The sequence below is a fragment of the Amphiprion ocellaris genome, chromosome 5 (assembly GCF_022539595.1).
Source record: "Amphiprion ocellaris isolate individual 3 ecotype Okinawa chromosome 5, ASM2253959v1, whole genome shotgun sequence".
NCBI lineage: Eukaryota > Metazoa > Chordata > Actinopteri > Pomacentridae > Amphiprion > Amphiprion ocellaris.
In genome coordinates, this window is record NC_072770.1 from 10,254,298 (window position 1) to 10,279,030 (window position 24,733).

The 24,733-nt window shown below is 38.0% G+C and overlaps 1 protein-coding gene and 5 non-coding genes across 6 annotated transcripts; 1 reads left to right on the forward strand and 5 right to left on the reverse strand.

Annotated features, from left to right (window-relative positions):
- Window positions 1–532: 532 nt before the first annotated feature.
- On the forward strand, window positions 533–23,858 carry zgc:171566. The gene is made up of 9 exons (XM_023263088.3): window positions 533–961; window positions 4,773–4,887; window positions 8,106–8,156; window positions 8,851–8,935; window positions 9,135–9,273; window positions 14,422–14,528; window positions 16,011–16,101; window positions 16,648–16,785; window positions 22,329–23,858. The coding sequence occupies exons 1-9, from the start codon at window positions 820–822 to the stop codon at window positions 22,448–22,450; spliced, it is 990 nt and encodes a 329-aa protein (XP_023118856.1). The 5' UTR covers window positions 533–819; the 3' UTR covers window positions 22,451–23,858.
- On the reverse strand, window positions 7,471–7,526 carry LOC111563823 (U7 small nuclear RNA). Its single transcript, XR_002745710.1, has one exon. It is a non-coding gene; the product is annotated as a U7 small nuclear RNA (small nuclear RNA).
- trnat-cgu (transfer RNA threonine (anticodon CGU)) lies at window positions 18,140–18,211 on the reverse strand. Its single transcript has one exon. It is a non-coding gene; the product is annotated as a tRNA-Thr (tRNA).
- On the reverse strand, window positions 20,081–20,152 carry trnat-ugu (transfer RNA threonine (anticodon UGU)). Its single transcript has one exon. It is a non-coding gene; the product is annotated as a tRNA-Thr (tRNA).
- Window positions 20,645–20,716, reverse strand: trnat-ugu (transfer RNA threonine (anticodon UGU)). The gene has a single exon. It is a non-coding gene; the product is annotated as a tRNA-Thr (tRNA).
- On the reverse strand, window positions 20,997–21,068 carry trnat-ugu (transfer RNA threonine (anticodon UGU)). Its single transcript has one exon. It is a non-coding gene; the product is annotated as a tRNA-Thr (tRNA).
- Window positions 23,859–24,733: the final 875 nt, after the last annotated feature.

The window sequence follows — 24,733 nt, forward strand, 5'->3', positions numbered from 1 at the left end:
TGCATTGTACTATTGTACCAAAAGTAAGACTGCAATGACAACAAAGATCTACCTTGTTGCTCCTCTGGTCTCTTTTTCTTTCTGTTTGACCTGATTAGCTCTCTGGGTTATTATATATATATATATATATATATATATATATATATATATATATATATATATATATATATATATATATATATATATATATATATATATATATATATATATATATATATATATATAAAAATAAACTTACTTACTTTACAGAGCCTATAAGAAGAAAACAAATGTTAATGTCTAACCATTTACACTTAAAACTAGTTTAAATCTCTAAACTTCTGAGGAGGAAGGGGAGTATGTTTGATTCAGCTGTGAATTTGCTGCAGTTTTCCTCTTTTTGCTGTTTTGTTTTTTAAGTTTAGAAGACAGGACACCCCTCCACCTGAGCTGTACCTGTGCAAGCGTTCTGATCTACCTCACCTACTTCTATGCAAGAGGAGGAGGCCTGTCTATCTGACGTGGATCTGTGGAGGGAGTTCCACACGTGATGCTCTTATACAGGATCCTGGATGGAGGTAAAGACCGAGAGCAGGAAGACCTCAGTCACTTAGCATCAGCACCCGCAAGGAGCAGCATCTCAGCCTGGATACTTAAAAAAAATAACATTACTCATTTTATCTGAGGCGAAACACTTATTTTTATTTAGTTTCTTATTGACCAAACAGCTCCGATCAGTGCCAGAGTCCATCCTCAGCCTCCAGCCAGCATCCCTCCTTCTCCTCTTCTTCCTCTCCAGCAGCTTCTTTCTTTCTTTTTGGGCGTTTCTGACAGTGTTGGATGTATCGGCCGGCTGCAGCGGTGCTGGCGGCTCTGACCGCCCTCCTGTGGTGCGGACCGGCCCGGTGCGCCGTGATCCGGAACCACCACCACCAGCAGCAGCAGCAGCAGCAGCAGCAGAGCAACCACCGGCCGATCATCGGTAAGACTCGGAACCGTCCGCGGTGCGTTCGGTGCGTCTCCGGGTAGGATCCAGTTGTGCGCGTCGGGATTATGATGCCTGTTATGTAATCTCAGGGAGAATGTTCGAGAAAAAGGTGTGTGTGTGTGTGTGTGTGTGTGTGTGTGTGTGTGTGTGTGTGTGTGTGTGTGTGTGTGTGTGTGTGTGTGTGTGTGTGTGTGTGTGTGTGTGTGTGTGTGTCTTCTGTGTGGGTTTAGTGCGTGTTTTCGCCACGTTTAGGCCTAATATACCTTTCAATGCAGCCAATGAGTGCATTTATATGTGCATTTTTATTAATTTATTCAGTGTTTATTCTCAAGGTGCCTCCTATCGGTTCAATGTGTGTCTGTGTGTGTGTATTGCCACGTGTCTTTTTTTTTTCAATTTCCCACTATATTCCCTTCATAGTTTGGTTAATATCACAATTAACCCTCCTGTTATGTTCGTTTCTCAGGAGCAGCAATAATATTCCTGGGTCATTTTGACTCAGGACATGTTTGATTATCCAAAAGTGTCAGAACCCCCCATCCACACCAAAAAATCCCCGTCAACATTGCTTATATCTCATTGTTAACTCCACTAGTAACCATTTCCATCAATATTTAGTGCAGTGGTGTCCTTTACCTTTCACAGATCATGTTGGTTTTTTTAATTTAAAATGATTCAGTTTGACTTGCAACATAACAGGATAGTTGGAATAAAAAATACAGGACATATGTGCACATTTGTGTTTTAAGAATATGTGTTGTACAATATTTCACCACATCAGTGCCGTCACTATGTTGAAACAATATGATCCCAGTCTTACCTGTTAAGTCTCTACAGCCAGCCTGCTTACTCAACCTACCTACTTTTTTAAAATTTTTTTTTAGCATTATTATTATATTGACCTGTCCTTAGAGTCCTTTCTTTTTTTTTTTTTTTTTTTTTTTTTTTTTTTACAGATCACACAGTACTTTGTTGTGTTGTGTAATACCGCTGCCATCACTGTGGTCAGAACTGTGGTGTGACTCATGATATGTGGCTATGAGTAAAGTAGGAAGTGGATTTATGTTTTCATGCAAAGAATTTAGTGTCTCACCTTCAGGTGTTTGCTTGGTTGCATCTGTGGTAATGTAACATACAAAAAGAGTCTCTTTGAAGCAGATTTTAGAGGATTCTGTAGTGTCAGTTTAGTTTTAAAGGATGGTAATGAGCAGAAAAACTTAGGAGACTGCACCATTATGCATTCCTGTCCACCCTAATAATAAAAGACAGCGAGTGAAAATGCCAAAGCTTGTTATATGATGCAAAATAACATGAAATATATATATTTTATTTAGAGCAAAACAGGCCTGCAGCACTGTCACGTAGTATTTAACAAGTTTAGCTCTAGCTTTGCATGGAAACCAGTTAAATTGGATGTTTCAAGGGTTTAAAATGCTGCTTCATATCTGATAAGTAGCCTGAGTATGTGCCCAAAACAAGTGTCTACTTCATCCTGATGTGTTGCACTGGGAGTAAACCTGTCTGATGGGTTACCAGCATGCACTGGGGCGTAGAAACTGGACAGTCACTACTGGTGTTTTGGAGATCCGCATTGTGTTCTGCAGTGTTTCCATTTCAGTGCAGTTAATTAATAAGAGTGACTGATTCTACTGCAGGAGAAATTTTGTGCGTGGATTTATCATCCTTGACAGTTACCTAATAACTGGATGAAACATTAAATCATTGCAGCTTTTGTGGTTTTATGTCTTATGTAAAGCAGGACAGGACATGACACTGTGTGAAAGTAGATGTTTTTCTCCAGAAACGAATGTTTTAAAACTTAAAAAATACACCCTCCCTGCTCTCTGAAACGTTTATTAAGGATGGATCATACATTATTGAAGTGGCATAGAGGCTATTTATACATTCTAAATATATCTGTAGTTTAAAATTTGGTATAGAAACTTAGTATGAGGGAATTCTTGGCTCAAAATTGACCCGGACCAAACTGTGACGGCATAAAATATGAACAGTATGTAAGGGTTAAGAAGGAAGTCAGTTCCACAAGTGAATCCGGTTGAGTGAGAAACCTTCTCATGCAGTTTTTTTTTTGTCTAGAAACCTAATTTTGACCAAACACGTCCTTGCACTTTTAGTAGTTGAGTGGCATTCTTCTAAATACTCAATAATTGAATATTCACCATCATATTATATCAAATTTACAACTTTGTTTCCCTTCAAACTACTGCAATACCTAAAATAATATAAGGTACAGTCATAATTAAAGACACTAGAAACCGTGTACAAACTCATATATGTGTCTGATAATATTCTAAGGTCAAAATTGTTCCTTTTTTATCCATATAGACATCACTTCAGAGGTTTTCATTTGAGTTTTGTGTTATTCTAAATTCTAACACCAAGATCTTTTGATTATCAGCGTATTGTAGTGGGAATTGGTCTGACAATACATGTATGATTATTACTCTGCAAAGGAACACGGCGGAGTTACGTGACGATCGGCGTTGGTTTGTCTGTCTGTCTGTTCGCAACATTACTCAAAAATGGACTAACAGATTTGGATGAAATTATCAGGGAAGGGCAGAAATGACATATGGACCAACTTATTAGATTTTGGCAGTGATGCGGCTTATAGTCTGGATCCACAAATTTATTAAAGATGTCTGTATCATTGCACGATAGCGACACAGCATCACTGTCACTATGACAACAAGTGAACACTACATCAGCTGCCTGCTGCGGACTTATCAGGAATTATCCGTCGGAAATGATACAAGGAACATTTGATTAAATTGTGGGGGTGTTTCTGAGTCCCATCAATTCCCACCGCCCACTACATATTTAGGTGCATAACGTACACATGCACAACACACACCTGAGCGCAAGGTCATTTTGTTTGTGGATACATCTATATTAAATGGCCACATTCTATGTTGCTGTGATTTTTGATCGTCAATAACTAATAAACAAATGCTGCATTTCTGACGATGCCATATGGGGGAATGAACAGCCTTGTCAGAGTACTGTGCTCTCTGAGTGCTTTCCTAGTTTAATTCTGTGATTGATATATTTTAGGCAAGCTAACCACATGTCTGTTGTGCAGGTACTGGACTTGCAACAGTGTTTTAAAAAGATCTGTTTGTATAGTTGTAACTATATTTGTTAGATCTGTCAAATAGCTGCTGCCTTGCAAAAGCTAATGGGGACCTTAATAAAAACAAACAAGCAAACAAGTAGAAAGTAATCTTGTCACATCAGACAAAAACAAGAGGAAAAAACGATCACTTCAGTAACTTTGCCAGTTTTTACAATGTTGCCTTCAAAAGATCATACATAGTAAAAGAGTTGACCTTTTAGAAATTCATGTACTCTGAATATGTATAACAGCAGTATGACTCTGGCCTTTACTGAACTTTATGAATTTTATGAAGTTGTAGTTAAACAATATATGCAATAGATCAATGTTAAACTGTCTCTGCAGGAGTGAATGTTATTTCTACAAGAACTGAGCTCAGACTCAACCACAGCGCACCTTGCTGCTGAAGTTTGTGATCTTTTTGTGATATAATGTTCCAGAGGTGTTTCCAGGAAGAATGAAGAAAAGGAATCCTAAACTATGATGTGCTGTCACAGGAATTACCTGCGGGGGGTTTAATCTCTCTGAGAATGCATCAGTGCAGATGTTTCCCTCGTCTGGACATTTCAGCCCCCTGCTTTGTTGTTTCTTTAAAGGCAAATATTTGTGAGGTATGCAGCAGCAGTGACCTTTCTGTGCATGTATCTATGAAATATCTGTCTTCCATAGGTGTGTTGGCACAGGAAAACCTCCCAGGAGACCAGTTCGCTCGAGGGTCCTCTTACATTGCTGCCTCCTACATCAAATACCTGGAGGGGTCTGGAGCCAGAGTCGTCCCCATCCGGTAAGACAGTTACACAGAATAGACAGAACCTCTGGACTGGATTAACCTGTTGTCTTGTCATAGCAGACTATGCATTGCAGCTTCATGTTTTGCACAGGCTCACTCTTGCTATACATACAAATGTGGATGAAAGCGTTTTGATTTCAGTCCTAGCTGATTTGCTGACAACCATAACTGTCACAATAGCACAAATGTTAAGACTACTTCTGGTAGATGCCATGTGGTAACAGTGGACTCTGCAGCTTCCAGTGAAACTACTGTATATAGAGGCGACTGTGTAATGAAAATTACTGTAGAGAAAGTGCAGACCGTAAATGGGTGATACTTGATCTTCAAATGATACTTTATCCACAGACTCGGACATCAGATCCATTCTAATGTAAATTTGCATATGGTTTCGCTTTTGTCGCAGTTTCAATGGGCCATTTCATTTGACAAAAAAAAAACAAAAAAACGTGACATGCTAAAAACAACCCCTAGTTGTTCTCAGGAACAACAAAATGGTTCAGGTTACCAAGTAAGACAGTTCTCATTTAACAAGACAGAAAACTTCATGCATGAAATAAATCCCAGAATGATGATTATGTACCAGGTGCAGCGTTTTTGAAGATATTTGGATTGTAAGATAAGCATGAACTATACCAAGGGTGTCGAACTCATTTTAGTTCAGGGGCCACATTCAGGCCAATTTGCTCTCAAGTGAGCCAGACCAGTAAAATCACACCATAATAACCTATAATTAACAAGAACTCCAAATTTTCCATTTGTTTGAGTGCAAAAAAATACATTCTGAAAATGTTCACATTTAAGGAATTCCCTTTTTACAAAACATTATGAACAACCTGAAATTTCTTAAGAAAAATAAATTCAATTTCAACACTATTATACCTCAGTTTATCATTTTCACATGACAATTTACAGATCACAGTGTATCTACAAAGGCAAAAACATTTAGTCACAGGCATCTGGAACTGAACAATATAGTATTTTACTTTATGATCAAGACAACAAAAGCAAGAAACATAATGACAAAAAATGAGACAAACGACATGAAACAAAACAAGAAAAGAGACAATTTGACAAAAAAGTTACAAAGCGACAGAAAAATGAACAAATGAAACAAACGAGACAAAAAATGACCAAAGCGAGAAAATAATGAAACACAAAATGACAAAAACATGAAACAAAGGACAAAAGTCAGACAAAAAATAACAAAAGCAAGACAGAATATTACAAAAATGAGACACAAAATGATAAAAGAACAATGAGCAATCTAGTATTTTACTTTATGATCAAAACAATGTGTCATGGACTAAAAATTACTTTAAATGTATAGTTTTACAAATTCACAATTTGCAGTTAATGTCTTCTCTGTAATTTTTACACTTTCATCCCGCGGGCTGGATTGGACTGTCTTGCGGGCCGGTTTTGGCTGATTAAGCACAAAAGAGCTGTTGAACAGCTCCAGTTTATTGCTTCTGTTTTAATATTTGTTCTTTACTTGATCCAAAGATTGTCTAGCACAGCCAGGGTTGCAGTTCAAAGAAAAAAGCTAAATTGTCTTATACAAGAGAAGAAGATATCTAAGCAACACATTAATTTAATGGAATACACATTTGTATGCAGCCAGATCTACTTATGCCTAAAGTATTGGTCAGTGATATAAATAAGCCCATTAATTTCCATATTACACTCCCTGCCTTGGTAGCCTGTGTTATATTTGTAAATGACACATATGGGTTTGGGATGATTGATAGTTTGTTCTTCTGGACAACTGTGGTTATAGACCTGTCCATGTTTGTGACTAGTCATCTCTTGACAACTCCGCCCCTTTTATGTGCTCATTGTCTGATTCAGAAACCAGAAGTTGACTCACGGTGTTGAAAATCACCGTCTTGAGGCTGCTTTGTGACTGCTGTCGTTAGGCTTTGAGAAATTAGATGAAAAAAGATATCTTGGGTGTGCTGAAGTTGATGGTGAAGTGGTTTTGCACCGTCACCTCACAGCTAGAACATCTTGGGTGTCGGGGGCCTTTCTGTGTGGTGTTGCTGCTAATTGTTAAGGGTGTGAATCCACAACAGACTCCTGCAGTAACCAAGCAGTGTCTGGATGCCTCCTTTGTTGTTTCCCAGACCTCTTGATCTCCTACCTTTTGTCATCGTTTAGCACCTACATGCAAACCAACCACTGGTCACTAATGTCCCCTTCATACCTTTTGCCCATCTGTGTAAAATGCTGTATTCTGGCAATGTTCTGGATCAACTCATCTGCACAAACTCTCTCCTTGGGCCTGTAAACTCACCACATGCTGGAATACCAATAAAACAGCCTGAAGCAGCAAACTTTGGATCAGGGCTATGAGTCTTCTGTTCAAGGTGTGGTGGCAAACAATGTGTGACTTATTCGAAAGCTGTACTTGTTGATAACCTTGATACACTATGTCACAATTATCAAACTTTGTTTGTTTCGAGTATTATGAGCTGCACACTACAGAGGTCAGCATTTACCATCTATCATGAACAATTGGAATATGATCTTAGAGCACTATAAAGCATAAAGAAGATTTTCTATTCACATACAAAGGTGGGACTCTCTTTATAAGAGTCCTGCTGGAAAATTACTAAAAGAGCATTTCATCCTGTCAGTTTTATGGCTCAGTCTGTGACCCCTTTCAGACTCACAGCAGTTTCAGTCATGGTGCCTGATGTGGTTTAATGTGGGCGGAGCTTGTGCTAAGGAGAGGAACGTCACCCTATCAGTACCTCATTATGGGATGGGACAATGTTTTAAAGTCCATTTATGGCTCTGAAGTGCCTTTTCCTCATTTTTTATGAGTAGTGTTGCATTTTTTTTTTTTTTTAAAGTTATTTTTTTGGCCTTTTTGTGGGCTTTATTAGATAGGCGCAGTGAGAGAGAGACAGGAAACAGGGGAGAAGAGTCGGGGGAAGACATGCAGCAAAGGGCCGCGAGCGGGAATCGAACCCGGGCCAGCTGTGTCGGGGACCAGCCCCTGTACATGGGTCACCCGCTCAACGCGTTGAGCTATACGGGCACCCAGAGTAGTGTTGCATTTTAATAACGTGATGGTATTTCAAATTATAAATTCAAGTGTCTTGTCTTAAAACCTCTTTTCTGTGCTTTTCTAACGTGATTATTTAAGTTAATCCATTGAATTGTCTAGAACAGAATAAACTTCTTGCGCTTTTTTTTGTTTCCAGAATCAATCGCACAGAAGAGGAATATGCTAAGATATTCTACTCAATAAACGGGTGAGTTCACGGCTTAGCCCCCATCTTTATATGACAAACATGTTTGTCATATAAAGACAAACATGTTTGTCTTTTTGCTACCATGGATGTAATAATTGAACTAAAGTACAGTATATGTACATATAAACATTTCTTAAAAAAAACAAAAAAACATCTAACAACTGATAATAAAAAAAATAATGTCACTACAATTGTCGCTACAAAAATCAAATTTGGCATGATTTTAGCTTAAAGGTCGCCAAATTAATTTAGCAAATTGGTAAAGATTTGAATGAGCAGGAGATATCTGAACACTCTTGATGCTTTTGTTAGCTTATGATGTATCTATGTTGCTTGGTGTTACTGCAGACAAGCTTATCTGCTCATCAGGCTGAGAATATGACACTTTTGTTTAGACAAGTTCTGCAATTTTACCAGTTTCCTCACAGCTGCACACCAGTCATGCCCCTACTGTTTTGCAAGAAGCCGTATAAGTCAATTGAAAACGCAATAAAATACATAAACAGAAAGTGAGACTTTTGTCACAGCATCCATGAACAATGTGCTTACTACTATTCGCTCATAATTTTGGCATGTTCTGCAGATTTGAAGTACATTTGTTGCACTCATCTTACGTAATTTCTACACACGTGTGAAAGGAAGCAGTCAAGATTTCCCAGCAGCATGAATTTCTAACATGCAAGTGTCTCCTCAGGTTGTTGCTGCCGGGAGGAGATGTAGATCTGCAGACATCACAGTTCAGCCGAGCCGCCAAGATCTTTTACAACTTGGCTCTGAAGGTACGAGTGTCGGCGTGTCCGAGTGCTTGGCAAGATCAAGTGACAGCACAGGATATCAGTCGGACAGACATCCTAAGCTGCAGCAGAGGGGCAGTGTGAAGAGGGAATGTAGCGCCTAAATAGACAGATTTAGACTAAAAAAAAATGGCCTTACACCTTCCCTTTCCCATCTCATTCCTCTGTGTCTTGTCCTCTGCAGGCCAATGATGCTGGAGACTACTTCCCAATCTGGGGAACTTGCCAGGGCTTCCAGCAGCTGTCCGTCCTCACGGCCAACAAAAACCTGCTGACGCTCACTGATACCAAGGCTGTGGCTCTACCTCTCACCCTCACACCAGGTATCTCTGTCTGTCCTTGTCCTCTGCTGTATTTCTGCTCGTCTCGAGTGCCTTTTTCCTCCTTCTTCCTCTTCAGTAGCCTCATATAATGTTGCTTCTTGATTCTGGTTGTTGCTGTTCATCTCAATTTGAAGTTACTCCGCCAAGGAATGCGGTGAAGTTATGTGACGATTGGCATTGGTTTGTCTGTCTACCTGTCTGTCTGTTCGCAACATTACTCAAAAACGGACAAACGGATTTGGATGAAATTTTCAGAGAGGGTCAGAAATGACACAAGGACCAACTGATTAGATTTTGGCAGTGATGCAGCTTATAGTCTGGATCCACAAATTTGTTAAAGATTTCTGTATCATTGCGAGATAGTGGCATGGCATCACTGTAACTATTGATTGTGATTCGGTACCATACATAACCTACACATGCATAACACACGCCTGTGTTCAGCGCAAGGTCATTTTGTTTGAGGGTACATCTAGATGAAATGGCCACATTCTATGATGCAGTGATTTCTGATCATCAATAACTGATGAACAAATGCTGCATTTCTACTAAAAAAATGCTGTAGTTTTAACAATGCCATATGGGGGAATGAACAGCCTTGGCGGAGTACTGCTCTCTCTGAGTTCTTTTCTAGTTCATTTATTCTGTCTGCAAAAATGCATCTTAAGTCAGCTTTTTTATAGTTCAACCCTCTCAATTCATAGCAGTTTTTAGGTGTTTCATGCTATAATGGGCTCATTTTCACTGCAAAATAAGGTCCTGCACCTCTATGGATAGGGTTAGGGTTAGGTATGCAGTATAATAGTTAAATTGCTACATTAAAAAAAAGGAAAAAAAAAAAAAAGACATTTATTTGATTGTTTTACAAAAGCATTAAAAAAAAAAGCAACAACCTGGAAATACCATTTTTCTAAGCTGCCTACATGTGTACTGTAACTATAGATGTTTTATTATTTAGATTTATATTAATATGTTTCCATCCTTGCCTTCTATCTGCTTTATGTCTACACAGACTGCATTTCAGCTGAGTAGTCCTTGAATTTTTGTTATGTAACTGTTGGTGATGTCTGATATCTAAGTGGTGCAGAATTTGTATGTTTGATTAGCACAAATTCTGTCCTGGCCAGTTTTTCTAATTAAACATGTAGAATAACATTATTTCGATGAAAAAAAATCATTATTCTAACCTTCATTTTGGTCGAATTGAGTAGTTCAAGAAATGTTGTTAAGTTGCAAATACAGTGATTTGTCTTTATTTTATTTTTTCACTTTTTATAGCTTCTGGCTGATAAATTGTGTCATTTTGACAATTTTATGAAAGATAACATGCCTTCCATATCTGCTGACAGGTTTTAGGGTACAAAGAGTTTACTCTTAGTCATCGCCAGTCTTACAGGCCCTGCACACTTAGACTGATGCTGAAAGAGCTTGTTTTTTGCATTGGATAACTAGAATGGGACACACACTCAGAAGAGAGGGTAATTGGATACACTTACAGGCACATGATGTCTTTTCAGTGCTACTGTGTTGTGATTACAGTGGCGTAAAAGCAGGAAACCTGAAAGCTATCCATAACATCCCCCCTGACACAACAAAGTTAAATATTTTGTTTAGTTTTTGTTGGGGATTTGGCGTAAATGTAAAATGCTTTGGTGGGTGGCCAGTGTATGATTCTAAAGGATGTAAGTGTTGCTGTAAACTCACAATCTGCGTGTATTTTACCAGCCTGGCATGTAAAGACGTACAGATGGTAAATGAGTGTTCGGTCCAGGTGCTGGGTTGGAAAATTATCAATGTTATTTGGCACTTTTCAATCCAAACATAAATTGAGAGACTGCAGATGGAGTACATTGATTTACAAGTTATTTTATCAAACACAGACTTATTTGCATGGCATCATAATACATGTTTTGATTTAAACTTTCAAAGAAAAATGTTGCAAAGTGAAACAAGCAAAATGCATAAAAGCTAGAAAAAGAAAGCTGTAAATTACATGAGTTTAGTTGTCTCTGTGCATGTGAATGAGGTAACCGAACAGGGAACCAGTCGTAGCAAAACAGCTCAATATGAGTTTGGGATTTGTTGCATAGGAATCCTTCTAGAAATTAGCCAAAAAAATGACCTTTGCTTCTCAGCTTTCCTGTCACAGTGTGATTCTGGCGTGTCTCATACTACTAGCAGTCATGGTGACCAGTGTGACATGTGGTTAGATTAAATGCAAATTAGAAGGCTCTGTTCATCATTATCATTTTAGCACATTTACTTATATAGCACCTATCATTTGTAAAGCTCATTCAAAGTGCAAATAAACTGTCAGACCAGGCAAATTGATGTAGTGAAATCTTGAAAAAATTTGCAGCAGAAATCACAGCAACATAGAATGTGGCTATTTAATATGGATGTACCCACAAACAAAATGACCTTGCGCTGAGAACAGACGTGTGTTATGCATGCGTATGTTATGTACGGATACCAAATCACGTGACCTAAATATGAAGCGGGCGGCGGCAATTGGGACTCGGAAACACCTCCCCAATTTAATCAGTTGTTCCTTGTATCATTTCTGACTGATAAGTCCCGATAAGTCCGCAGTGGTGGATTTGTAGTAGGATCACAATCATGTGATCGTCTGCAGGCAGCTGATGTAGCGTTCACTTGTTGTCATAGTTATAGTGATGCCATGCCGCTATCTCACAGTGATAAAGAAATCTTTAGCAAATCTGTGGATCCAGGCTATAAGCCGCATTACTACCAAAATCTAATCACTTGATCCTCGTGTCATTTCTGACCTTCCCTGAAAATTTCATCCAAATCCGTTATTCCTTTTTTTTTTAGTAATGTTGCTAACAGACAAACCAACACAGAACGTCACAGAATCTTCTTGGTGTTAATCAGTATTGTAGTGGCAGCATTTTGAATAAATTGCAAATGCAAATGTCTTCTGGTCCTATTAGGGAGGCTAGTGATGAGTGCATCACGGTAGTCCGCTCTGCAGGCAATAATGGCAAGAATAAATTTTTGAGTTTTTTTTTTTCATAATCGTCTTTGGAGAGAAAGTTTCTCAGTTTGTTTTTAAGATGCCATGAAGAGGATTTTGTTAAAACTTTGATGTGGCTGCTGAAATTTAAATCCTTATCTATGATTCAGCCAACATTCTTGTTAGTTTTTAGTGCTCTGGTAAGATTGCCAAATGCAATTGTCTTCATCTTCATTTTGTTGAAGGTCGTGTTGTTACATTCAGCAGTTTACTTCTTCAAGACGATGACCAAGCAAATATATACGACCGCAGTCATTTCTTGAGAGTGCTAGATAGATGTGAGTGCCATCTGCGCAGCTATGATAAACTAACCTAAAGTTGTAGAAAACTTGAAGTAGGGCTTCCATAAACAAACTGAAGAGGAAGGGCCCAAGAACAGATCCTTGTGGAACTCCACACATATTTGGAGTTCTGTCAGATTCATGATTACCAAAACTCACAACTTCGACAAAAGTTGTATTACACTGCAGTTTTCTGTTTTTAGAGGTTATATATATACACTCTTGTTCTGGACCCTGCAGAATGACGCAAGTTCAGTTAAGTCAGGATTGTGGTGTTATCGGGCCTCACTGAGGATACTATTGCTCAACCTGGATAATAAGATATTCATCAGTTGGCTCTGATAGAAGTCAGGTTCACCTGTCCTGTTAAGAGCTGATCATGTGAAAGAGGCAGAGCTCTTAGTTAAAGCAGTGTCGTGGAACAATAAATTGAGTTCTTAATATGATAGAAGATGAAGCAGCAATAAAAAACAACTTTCAGAGTCCAATAGGAGTCTTTGGAAGCTTGTTTCTGTTGGTGGACTTCCAGTTTGAGCTGTAGCTTTATGGAGTTGTTATCTAATAGCCAAACAGTGCCCCTTGATTTACTGTAATGAAGATGAAACTAAGCAGCATCTCTTAATAAACTGCTGCAGAGTTCCAGCAGCTTGGACTGCATAAAAATTATCAGCTCTGTATTTCATTTAAACTGTACTGTCAAAAAAAACAAACACCTTATTCAGTTAGTAATTCCTGTTGTTTGTGTGAAACTTGTTACACCAACAGATGATAATTGACGGAGACATGGTTGTTAAACACTGACATCGAAAGGAGAAGATCAATAGCGTATAATCAATGGCTTCCCTGGACCATGCTTAGAATTATCAGCCATGTAATCAAGAAAACTCATAGTATCATTGCAATAGCTGCAAGTAACACCAGCAAAAAATAATATTATAGCGGGTGTAATATTACTAAAACAGAATGAGATGTGGAACCTTTTATCTCTGGATATTAAACTGAGCCTAGGGGTGTAAATCAGCAGAGTGTCTGTTATAAGAACTGGTAGTATAAATTGAGTGTTTCTAGCTTTTTTGCTGATATCTCTTCAATGAACGCTTGAGTTCCTGTCAGGACGATGTGGTAATGATGGCTCTGTATTTCCAGGGATCTGACAGTGCAGTTGTACAGGCTGTTTTGATCTGATCCCAAACATAGTGAGATAATCCACCAATCTCACTTTGTGGTTCAGACCTCTGATAATCCAAAACGCTAGCTTCACAGTTACGTATTCCAACTTATGTAAAAGTAATGTCTGGGATGTCCTGTCCAGTCCACTAAGACTTTTATTAAAGTCTGTAGCTCTCTTCTGGATTATTGTGGGTTTTTCTTTTTCTTCAAATAGATGAAGTGAGATATCCTTCATTGGAACCTGACTTGCACATTTCTTGCTGAACTTCCTCCAACAGTGACTTTGAAAAATTGTCATACGCATTCAGTCCACAGCACTATCAGTAGTGGTGCACAGTGTAGCAAGATATGAGTGTAACCAATGCAATGAGAGAGAACATTGTTCTCTGCAAGAGTCATTTTTGGTTCTGCTAGTCCTGCAGTTGTAGAGAAAACTACATCTGATAATGTACACTATCAGTCAGAAGTTTGGATCCACTTTTTCATTCATTTGAATGAGAAAGTGGGTCCAAACTTCTGACTGGTAGTGTATATATTCAGTATTTTGAGTAACCATTTAATGCTATGTAGCCATCCCTAACCTCTGAACTTTCTACTAAAGGATACATTTTTTAAAGCTGAATCAAACAACTTCTTAAAAAATAATTTGTATTCTTCCAGCGGCCCAGTCCAGCCGTTTATTCCGGAGTTTTCCCAAAGATCTGCTTCAATCTCTGGCTGATGAAAACATCACTTCCAACTTCCACAGCTGGAGTCTGTCAATGCAGGTATCTTCTTCTCTCCTTCTTTAGTTCTTCCATACTTTTCCTCCTACTTCCCCTTGAAAACACAATCTGATGTGTGTGTGTGTGTGTATATATATATATATATATATATATATATATATATATATATATATATATATATATATATATATATATATATATATATATATATATATATATATATATATATATTCTCCATATATATTCTCCAGTTGGTCATGTTCTGTCTTTTTCAGATAAATACATCAGTATACCTTCAAGAAAGAATTTGCTTTACCATCAAACTATGTCCAATACACTCTCCTCTGATCCTGGACCGACCATTTTTTGTAACTTTTAACACATTCTGATAGTGCAACACCAAAAACATTGTTTAAGGAGAAACTGTCCAAAAGCATGACCTACATTTGCATCATTCATTTCAGGAAGTGGTATGTCAGTCTGCTCTGCCAGTATATATACTGAAACACAGTAGACATATGATTTTACCTTTTAAACAATCTCAGAATTAGAAAACAAACAGCTTCTGAACAGGATAAACATAGATCTGGTTTTCCATATCAATAAACTGACATGACTGTGTGCACTTCAGCTATATATTAGAGCTATATTGTTAGAGGTGGTGTAGAAAATGACATGAAGTTTATTTGTTCTTTGAATGGTTTAAAACAACAAAAAAAATCAGCTTTTAGTAAAATGGTTCACAATGTACTGTGTGACACATTTATCCACGTTTGATGCTGTTTTTAAGCTAATAGTACATTTTCTTCTGTAAATCCAGTGTTTTTCAGGGTATCCAGTCAAACTATACTTGTTTTTATCATTATTATTTCAGCAGTAATAAGCCAGTAGACATTATGCCTGCATGCTCAAGATTTTGCTTTTCTTTTCAGTTTTGCAGCTTTGAGTGAGTCTGCAGCAGCTCAGCATGCTGCAGGTTTAAATATCCTCACTTACACCAAATCACACCATTTATCCTGTTGTAATCTTATTCCCAAGTTTCATATTTAACCATAGAAGATGCACTGTCAGTTGTTTCTAAAAAGCACTGATGTGTGTATATTCAGGGTATCCATACCTCACCAATATGTTGCTGTGCATATTTGCAGTTATGGTGTTTTTGAAACATGTCTGATAATTAAAGAGCCTCTCATGTGATTTTGTAAACTACAACACAAAGGTATGGATGGGGGTCGAACCCACGAGCTTTGGTTTACGAGACCAACGCCTTACCATTTGGCCACGCGCCTTCTTAAAGATGCATGGACGACCTACTTTCAATACAATAAGCTATGTGTGTTCTTGAGATTCCTTATGGAATGACTACAGGATGCATCTACAATTTCAGATTTAAAACAAAATCAATGTAATCTGTTTCTGCTCCACTGCATGTACTTGCTATGTTTTTCCCATGCCTAAGCAGCATTGTACTTTAAAGTTTACACCAACTAATTTAGTGTAATATATGTGGCTTTAAACCAACAGAACTACAGTCGAAACTCCAAGCTGAAGAGGTTTTATAAAGTCCTCTCCACCAACAACGATGGAAAGAAAGAGTTCATCTCCACCATGGAAGGTACTGTTCTTCCCTTTGCAGTTTGAAACCCACTTATTTCGAGCTTTGACTATGCAGTAACACAGTTCATTAAAATGCATCTAATTCATTCAACTTTAAATTCTGCATTTAGATAACTGTCCACCAGATGGCAGCAACACCTTACAACTTGATTAGTCCTACAAGAATAAGATGTGTCTGATGAAAATGCTTAAATAATTTATAGCATAAATCCACAAGACATTTCAGTGCTTTTAGGGGAACAATAGTATAATTAGAAATGCAGAACTTCCAGGTGTGATGTTTGTTGAAACTGTGGGACTATGCATAAGAGTCCTCCATTTTTCGTTTTACTACACTAGATTTGTGTGATTTGTATAACAGTAATGATAGGAATGCTGATTTTTCAAATTTACATTATGTTGGGATTTGTGGAACTGTAAAGTGAAGCAGGGGACTGATGATGGTAATGACCACAGTGACCTAAAGATGTTGCTTCGAAAGATTTTTTTTCATTACGTGAAGGACTTTTTATGCACTGACTTTGGTTTTTTTGGTTTTCCGCAGCCTTCCGTTACCCATTTTATGCAGTGCAGTGGCATCCAGAGAAGAGTCCCTTTGAGTGGATCGATAAATCCGGTATGATTCACTCCAGTTCTGCTGTAAGAGCCAGCTTCTACACTGCCAGCTTCTTTGTCTCTGAAGGTAACACACAGTATCTGTGAATGTGTAATCTATTTGTTTCTCCATATCTTTTTTGTCTTCGCATGTTTGTTCTAAAAAGCAAGATTGTTGATTTGACTGAACTTGGTCGAAAGTTAAGCCAACAAAGATCTTGTCTCAGTTTAAAAAGGACTTTACATTATAGCTTCTAACTGCTGACACAAACTACATCTATAATCATAACTACGTGTCTGGATTCCTTTGCTCAAGAGAAATATGTCATTGGAATGATTTCCCTGTACTTATTGCTTTTTGTCCACTTAGAACCAGATTTTCAAATTCCGTTCATTACACTTGCCTGATTTTAACTGTTCTGGAGCTTTCAATTACTTTATATGATCTTCTTTGGGTCAACAGAATGCATTTGGTCGATTGTTTTGAAGCTAAAATGTTAAAATAATAAAAAATATGTCTAGTGACGTTTGGAGTTCAAATAGTGAGAGATTTCTTGTCAGTATTTGGCTAAAATTAGTGGCTTTTCTCTTTTAAATTGTGTATTTTTCTGGATTTTCAATCTGGTTATGCCTCCTTTCTTTTACTATAGTGATAATCAGGATGTATATATTATAATTGTATGCTCAAGATTTTGCTTTTCTTTTCAGTTCTGAGTGGGTCAGCGGCAGCTGAATGAGCCGCAGGTTTAAATATCCTCAGTTGTATATGATCACTCTGTTTATCCAGTTGTATTAAAATTCCCAAGCTACAAAAAATATCCTATTATTCAGTAACCATTATCTACTGAATATATGTTGCTGCAAACATACTTGTGTCACTCCGAAACATATAATACATTAAGTCTTTTTCAAACATGCCTGATAACCAGAGAGCCTCTCATCCAATTCCGTTAACTACACATAAAGACATGGACGGGAATCAAACCCCTGATTTTCGGTTTACGATACCACCGCTTTACCACTTGGCCACCATGCCTTCACAAGGTATTAGAAACTAATTAGTGTGGATGACCTACCTTCAATACAGGTATAGCTACACATGTTCACTACTTTTGATCCCTTGTGGAATAAGTGAGGTTACGTCCACAACTTCACTTTAAAAGATAAAATTATCTCCATCTTGACAAGCATTGCAGAAATAATCTCTGTCCACACAACCATGCTTGAAAACACATGCTGCATGACTGCTCATTGGTAAGGACTTTTTGGAATGTGAAGGCATGGATGGCAATCGAACCCATAATCCTTGGTTTACGAGACCAAGCATCAGGTGTGCTTTAGGTTTTAATATCTTCAGTTACACACGATTACAATGCTCAGTCTTTTTTAAACCTGCCTAGTAACTAGAGAGCCACTGATCCAATTCTGTAAACTACACATAAAGGCATGGATGGGGGTTGAACCCATGATCTTTGGTTTACGAGACCAACGCCTTACCACTTGACCACCACGCCTTCACCAGAAGGTTGTATTTTAAAATGAAGGCATAATAATGCAGATGTAGTGTATATCACTTCAAACAGGTTATAATATGGCTGTATTTTGGGACTTCAACCAGTGTAAAACAGCTATTATTATGTTTCTAAGCTTAGATTTGGTTAAGTTTCCTGATAGAATGGTACGTTAAGTACCTTGATTCTTTATGTTGCAGGATTTCTTAATATATGTTTGTAAGGGTTAAATAGTTTCTCCACCAGTCATAACTGTAAGATTACTAATAATGCTTCTCCACCAATATTAAAATGTAGGGTAAATGTTTGCTCAAATGGGGTTAAAGTTTTTATGCAGAATTATTACATAGTCTACCTGATATTCGACCAGCAAAGTATTTAGATTAGACCAATATAATAATGCAGCATATGAAACACTTCTTGTTGCGCTGTCAAGAAGAACTTCAGGAACTGCAAGGGGAATTATTTAGCTTGACAGGTTCTGTATGAAATTGAGGTAGCTGGAATCTATACAAGTCAGGGACCAAAATGTGAACAACAAAACAATTGAGGCACTGAACTTATATTTACGTACATTTATTAAACTATACTAAACAATAACAACAACAATAACACACATTAAGACGAATAACAACAACACAAAACAAATAAGAGGGTTAAATGCAAATGATGGGAAAAGGAAGGAAGAGAACACAATATTTTAACGTAACACTGGGATTAATATTATGCTTGAAATATGGTGTTCTGAGGGAAAGGGAAAAATAGACCGCACCTGAAAACAGCCATCAATTTGGTAGTAGGCTAATTTGATCGCCTGTGAATTTTATCTTTGAAAAGATAATTTGAGAAAATTGCACCAAGTTCCAGTGACTGAAAGGTACTTGCGTGCCGGGATGATGATGATGATGATGATGATGCCTCAGGGGATGTCGGCCTGTGTTGATGTGGGTCACAACAGCGGTGGACAGAGTGGAGCCTCGGAGTCGGGAGAACTCGATGGTAAAGGGGAGCTCCTTCTTCGAACGTAGGACTCTTCCAGGAGGACTCTGAAGGTGCAGGACTCTTGGGTAAAGGGGGACTCTAGGTGGTAAAAGAGGACTCAACATGGTGCTTTCAGATGTGGTCTTTTAAAATGGGATTTTGCATATCATTAACTCAGCAGGGGTCTGGTATTTCCTCCGTCAGGGAGGGCTGATGTCCAGATGTCCCTCACAGAGTTACATTTTCAGGTAATTTTTATGGTGTCTGTAACTCCAAAAAGATTGCAATATGGTGAACAGGATGTGTCTAGGTGCATTACTGACAGAAAGGGGATCAGAATGATACCAAATATGATCATGTGGATGACAGACGTTAATTATCATATCGATACTAATCAGGAGGAATAAAAGATTAAAGGCAAGGCAAGATGTGGATTGACCATGAAGTTATTGAAGAGTTCACTTGTTCTTGTGAAATGGATGTACATAAAAAAGGAATTTCGTCCAGAATTTTGAGATGATTGTCTTTGTTGGTTCTGATGTGAGTTCAGAGTTCCTTTGACAGTGAGTGGAATGTCTTTGAAGTGGTCATCTAGGTTTCTGACACCCCCTGCAATGGCTCAGGATACATTATGAATGTGTATTGGCAGCCATTTGGTCCTGATAGTGGCTGGGGGTCTGTGTAGGTAAATCCCTTAAAGTCTGGTCTCGAGCTCTCCTGCTGATTCGTTACTTCGCACCCAAGCGTCTTGCTTGCAAGTGTCTCAGCTCCACTGTGGCTGGTGGATCCTACAATGTTTTTACAGTTTCTGACTCTAATCAATGGAGTGAATTTCGTAATATGTCTGGAGGAATTTGGGGTTTAAATAGTAAGGAAGTTTTAGTAACATAAAGGCATGGATGGGGATTGAACCCATGAGCTTTGGTTTACAAGACCAACGCCTTACGACTTGGCCACCACGCCTTCATACAGAAGTCCATTTAGTACAGATGACCTACCCCGGAGAGGTTACGAAAGGTGGAACTGTTAATTTGAAAGTAAAGGTTGATGGCCTTGTGTTCTTCCCAAAGATAGTCATTGTGATATGTAGCTAACCGTGTTTCCATTCAGCAAAAATCAGTAACAAGTTAATCCATTTCAAAACGAAGACATAATAATGTAGGTGTGGTCTGAATCCCCTTCACATGGGTTATAAAATGGCTGCATTTTGGGACTTCAGCCAGTGTAAAACAGCTTTGATTATGTGCCTAAGCTTAGCTTTGGTTAAATTTCCTGATAGAACAGCACATCAAATACATTGTTTCTTTATATTTTTACAGTTTCTGACTCTGATGAACAGAGCAATTCTGGCAATGTAATGGGTAAACTCTAAGCGATGTAAACAGCATCAATTTTCTTCAAACTTGCAGACTGCATAGAGAGAGACTCTTATCCAATTCTGTAAACTACATATAGAGGCATGGATGGGGATTGAACCCATGCTCTTTGGTTTACAAGACCAATGCCTTACCACTTGGCCACCATGCCTTCACAAGAAGGTGCATTTTAAAATGAAGGTGCAGTGATGTAGATATAGTGTATATTGCTTCAAATGGGTTATAATATGGCTGCATTTTGGGACTTCAGTTAGTGTAAAACAGCTTTGATTATATTTCTAAGCTTAGGTTAAGTTTCCTGATAGAACGGCACGTCAAGTACCTTGATTCTTTATGTTTTCACAGTTTCTGACTCTGATCAAGGGAGTGAATTTCTTAATATGCCTGGAGGAATTTGAGGTTCAAATAGCAAGGAAGTTTTTGGAACGTAAAGGCATGGATGGGGATTGAACCCATGATCTTTGGTTTACAAGACCAACACCTTACCACTTGGCCACCACGCCTTCACAAAAAGGTTGGAAGCCATTTAGTAAGGATGACCTAGCCCGGAGAGGTTACGAAGGGTTCGTTACGTAGTTTAGTATTGTTTTAGTTTGCCTGGAACAACAATGAGCTGGAACTGTTAATGTGAAAGTAAAGGCTGATGGCCTTAATTTCTTCCCAAAGATGGTCATTGTGATATGTAGCTAACCGTGTTTCCATTAAGCACAAATCAGAAACAAGTTAATGCATTTCAAAATGAAGACGTAATAATGTAGATGTAGTCTGAATCCCCTTCAAATGGGTTCTAATATGGCTGCATTTTGGGACTTCAATCAGGGTAAAACAACTTTGATTATGTTTTTAAGCTTAGGTTTGGTAAATTTCCTGATAGAATGGCACAAGTACTAAATGGAGTGAATGTTTTAATATGTCTGGTGGAATTTGGGGCTCAAATAGTCAGGATGTTTGTAGAACATGAAGGCATGGATGGGGGGTTGAATCCATGATCTATGGTTTACAAGACCAACGACTTACCACTTGGCCACCATGCCTTCACAAGAACATCAGAAGCCATTTAGTATGGACTGCGTAGTGATGTAGATGTAGTCTGAAGCCCTTTCAAATGGGTTATAATATGGCTGCATTTTGGGACTCCAGGCAATGTAAAACAACTCATATTATGTTTCTTCACTTAGGTTTGGTTAAGTTTTCTGATTGAATGGCACGTCAAGTACGTCAATTCTTTATGTTTTTACAGTTTCGGGCACTTCAACTTAACTAGAGAAAACTGACTATGCCATTTGGTTTGCTGCTTTCTTTCTGTGTGACCAATTTGATGGAAAATTTGATGAAATTAAGATTACAAACACATATCAATTCTAAGAGGTCCTGTAAATGTTATTTCTATTGTAGTCATAGGAGACAATATGATACTTGAACTTGCTCTAAGTCACTACTCATCTTAGTGTGAAGGCCCAGAAAAGGATTTTCTATCCTGTAAAAATCACTGAGACTAAGAGAATCAGTATGATTGTCAAGAAACAAATGTTTGTTTGTTTTTTTAGGATTAACCAGCAGATACATTATTGATTTTTGGGAGAGTGAATAAATACAGTAGAAAGTCTTAACAAGTGCATGTCATTCTAAATTCACGGAGCTCATCTTATACTTAAACAATGTGTTTTATAAGGGAAACAATCGTCCCCTTATTGTGTTGTTGAAGCTTCACCATAGCATTTGGCTTAACTTCCGTCTTCTTTCTGTTTTTTTTTCTCCTACAGCCATGAAGAACCAGCACCATTTCTCCAGTCCTGCAGAGGAAGACAGAGCCCTCATTTACAACTTCTCTCCTGTGTACAGAGGCATCCACGCTGTTTTTGTGCAGAACTATTACTTTGATTGATGGAAAGTGCTGAAGATGAAGCAGACCTGGGCTCAGTCTTGTCAATTTGCCAGCTGTAGAACATCTTGGCCCAAGTCACAAACCAAACTTGATGGAGTTGTCACTTACTGTAGCCACGAACATCAAGAAAATGGAGCAGAGTAGTGATGGAGCGTAGTGATGACAAATAGAAGTAAATAAGCCAAAATATACGTCAGAAATTTTAACATTTTTCAGAATAATAGGAAAATACCAACGTAAAATGCTAATACAAATACGTATAGATGAAACAGTGCCAATATGTAAAAATGGAAATTAAATTTAGATTTAGTTTACAGCGCTCGCCTAACATATCGACACCCTTTTAGAACTACTACAACACAATTCCGCAACTGCAATCCAGAGTGACGTGTATTTTATAAGAGGTAGCAGAATTTGTTACATCCATAAGGTGCAATGGTTGAATGTAGAGTAGATTTTGGAGTAACAAAACAGTAGAGTCTGTCAGCGTTTAGTCTGATTCTATGTAGATTCAATCATCCATCATGGTAATGCTCAGTGATTCTTTAGAGGACAACTGGATTTCGATTTTTGGTTCCTGAAAACATTTTGCCTCTCCTCCAGGGGGTTGCTACATGAGGCTGGAGAGACAACTTGCTAGGCCTGGGTTTGGATGTTTTATCCAAATGTGTATAGCTTGTGTTTCTGAGGACTTTCTTCAAACTCAATATCCTGGTGCACTTAGAACCCAGCAACAAACTTAGATAAAGCTTAGTTCACTCTTAGCGTAGAACCAAAAACAAGTCCAGTTGCCTTCTACTGAAGTACTTCAGATTAGTCTGATTCCATTTACATGATGCTTATCTTCCATTAAATACCTCATATCCTCCCCACGCTGTTAACATGCTGTCTTCAATCTCAATTGAAGTGCAGTGATTTGGCTTTTTTGATGGCGGGATGATTAAAACTAATAAGATAGGGTCTTTATTGTACTGTAGGAATAATTATGGCGTATTTAACACAAAAATACTTTTTCTAAGTATCCAGTTTTAGTCATTGCAGTATGTATCTGAGCTGCCTGCTAAATGCTAATGTCCAAGTATATCATATTACTAAAATGCTTTACAAGATATTTTATGCTTTTCTCTTTTCAGTTTTGTTACCTCCCTTAAGTTTGCACACATCCAGTCTCAGTTTAATCTCCTAGACTGCTGCTGTGTCTGTTTGTTTTTATTGTTCTTTTCAACCCCTTTAAACCTGTTGTACGATGAGTTTTTGGAGAAACTTTTGGGAAGCAGCAGCTCCAAGGTCAAACCTCAGTGTTTTTTGTTTTTGATTTTGTTTTGTTTTTTTTTTCGCTTGAAGCATGAATAACCTGCTGAAACTCTGTGCACAGATACCTTTTTTTTTTAATCTCTAAATTTTTTAACATTCCTACTCTGAGTGTTCCAAGCTAGCATCAGTATACATGAGCACAGAAGTTCAAAAGATTGCACATCACTTGTTGCTTCACTGGGGAGGACTCTGGGCCTGGTTTGGCTCCTTAAAGTCCAGGTGGTTGGAAAGAGCTAGAAGTTATCAGTGCTGCTAAAGCCTGATGGAAATGCCTCTTAAACCTGGGATTAAATGTGGATAATCAGTAAACACTGAATCACCCCATTTCCCATGTTGACATTGATCATCAGCAAGAGAAAACTGAAGTTCATTGTGAACCAGCTGCTGTTTTATTGTCAGTGTGAAATGATGAATGTAACTCTTTAACATTCCTTCAGTGGAAATAGGAGCAAACATCGTATATTTTAAGTAATACTGGCTTTATCTTTCAAGAACTACCATCTCATTTTCAAGTTGTGTTATCATTTTTCTAGCAGTGTCTTTGCTCCAAAACCAGTTATCAGTACCTGAGGAAGATCCTCATCTCTCCGTGATTGTACAGTTGTGTGTCTGTTTGTGCATTTCAGTATTATAATCCTCATCAGGAGTATTTTATATAACTGGTTGTCAGAGAATGTACTTCATAACAAGCTTTATCAGACAAATGACATTTGCTTTGTACAAATGAAAATGGAACCTCAAAATATCAGAAGTATGAGGCAATGTCCTTAATGCAAAACATGGATCAAAAGGATCTGTTTTGCTCCAGTATCAAATCTGCAAACTCATGTTTTTGAGGTTTTAGAAATTTTATCAGAAAAAAATAGTTGTTTTTTTCCCCCCATTTAACGTCTCTCCAACTATTTTGCACATTTGAACATTATACAAGAGAAGACCAGTGAAGTCCTGTGATGAAAAATACATCCAAAG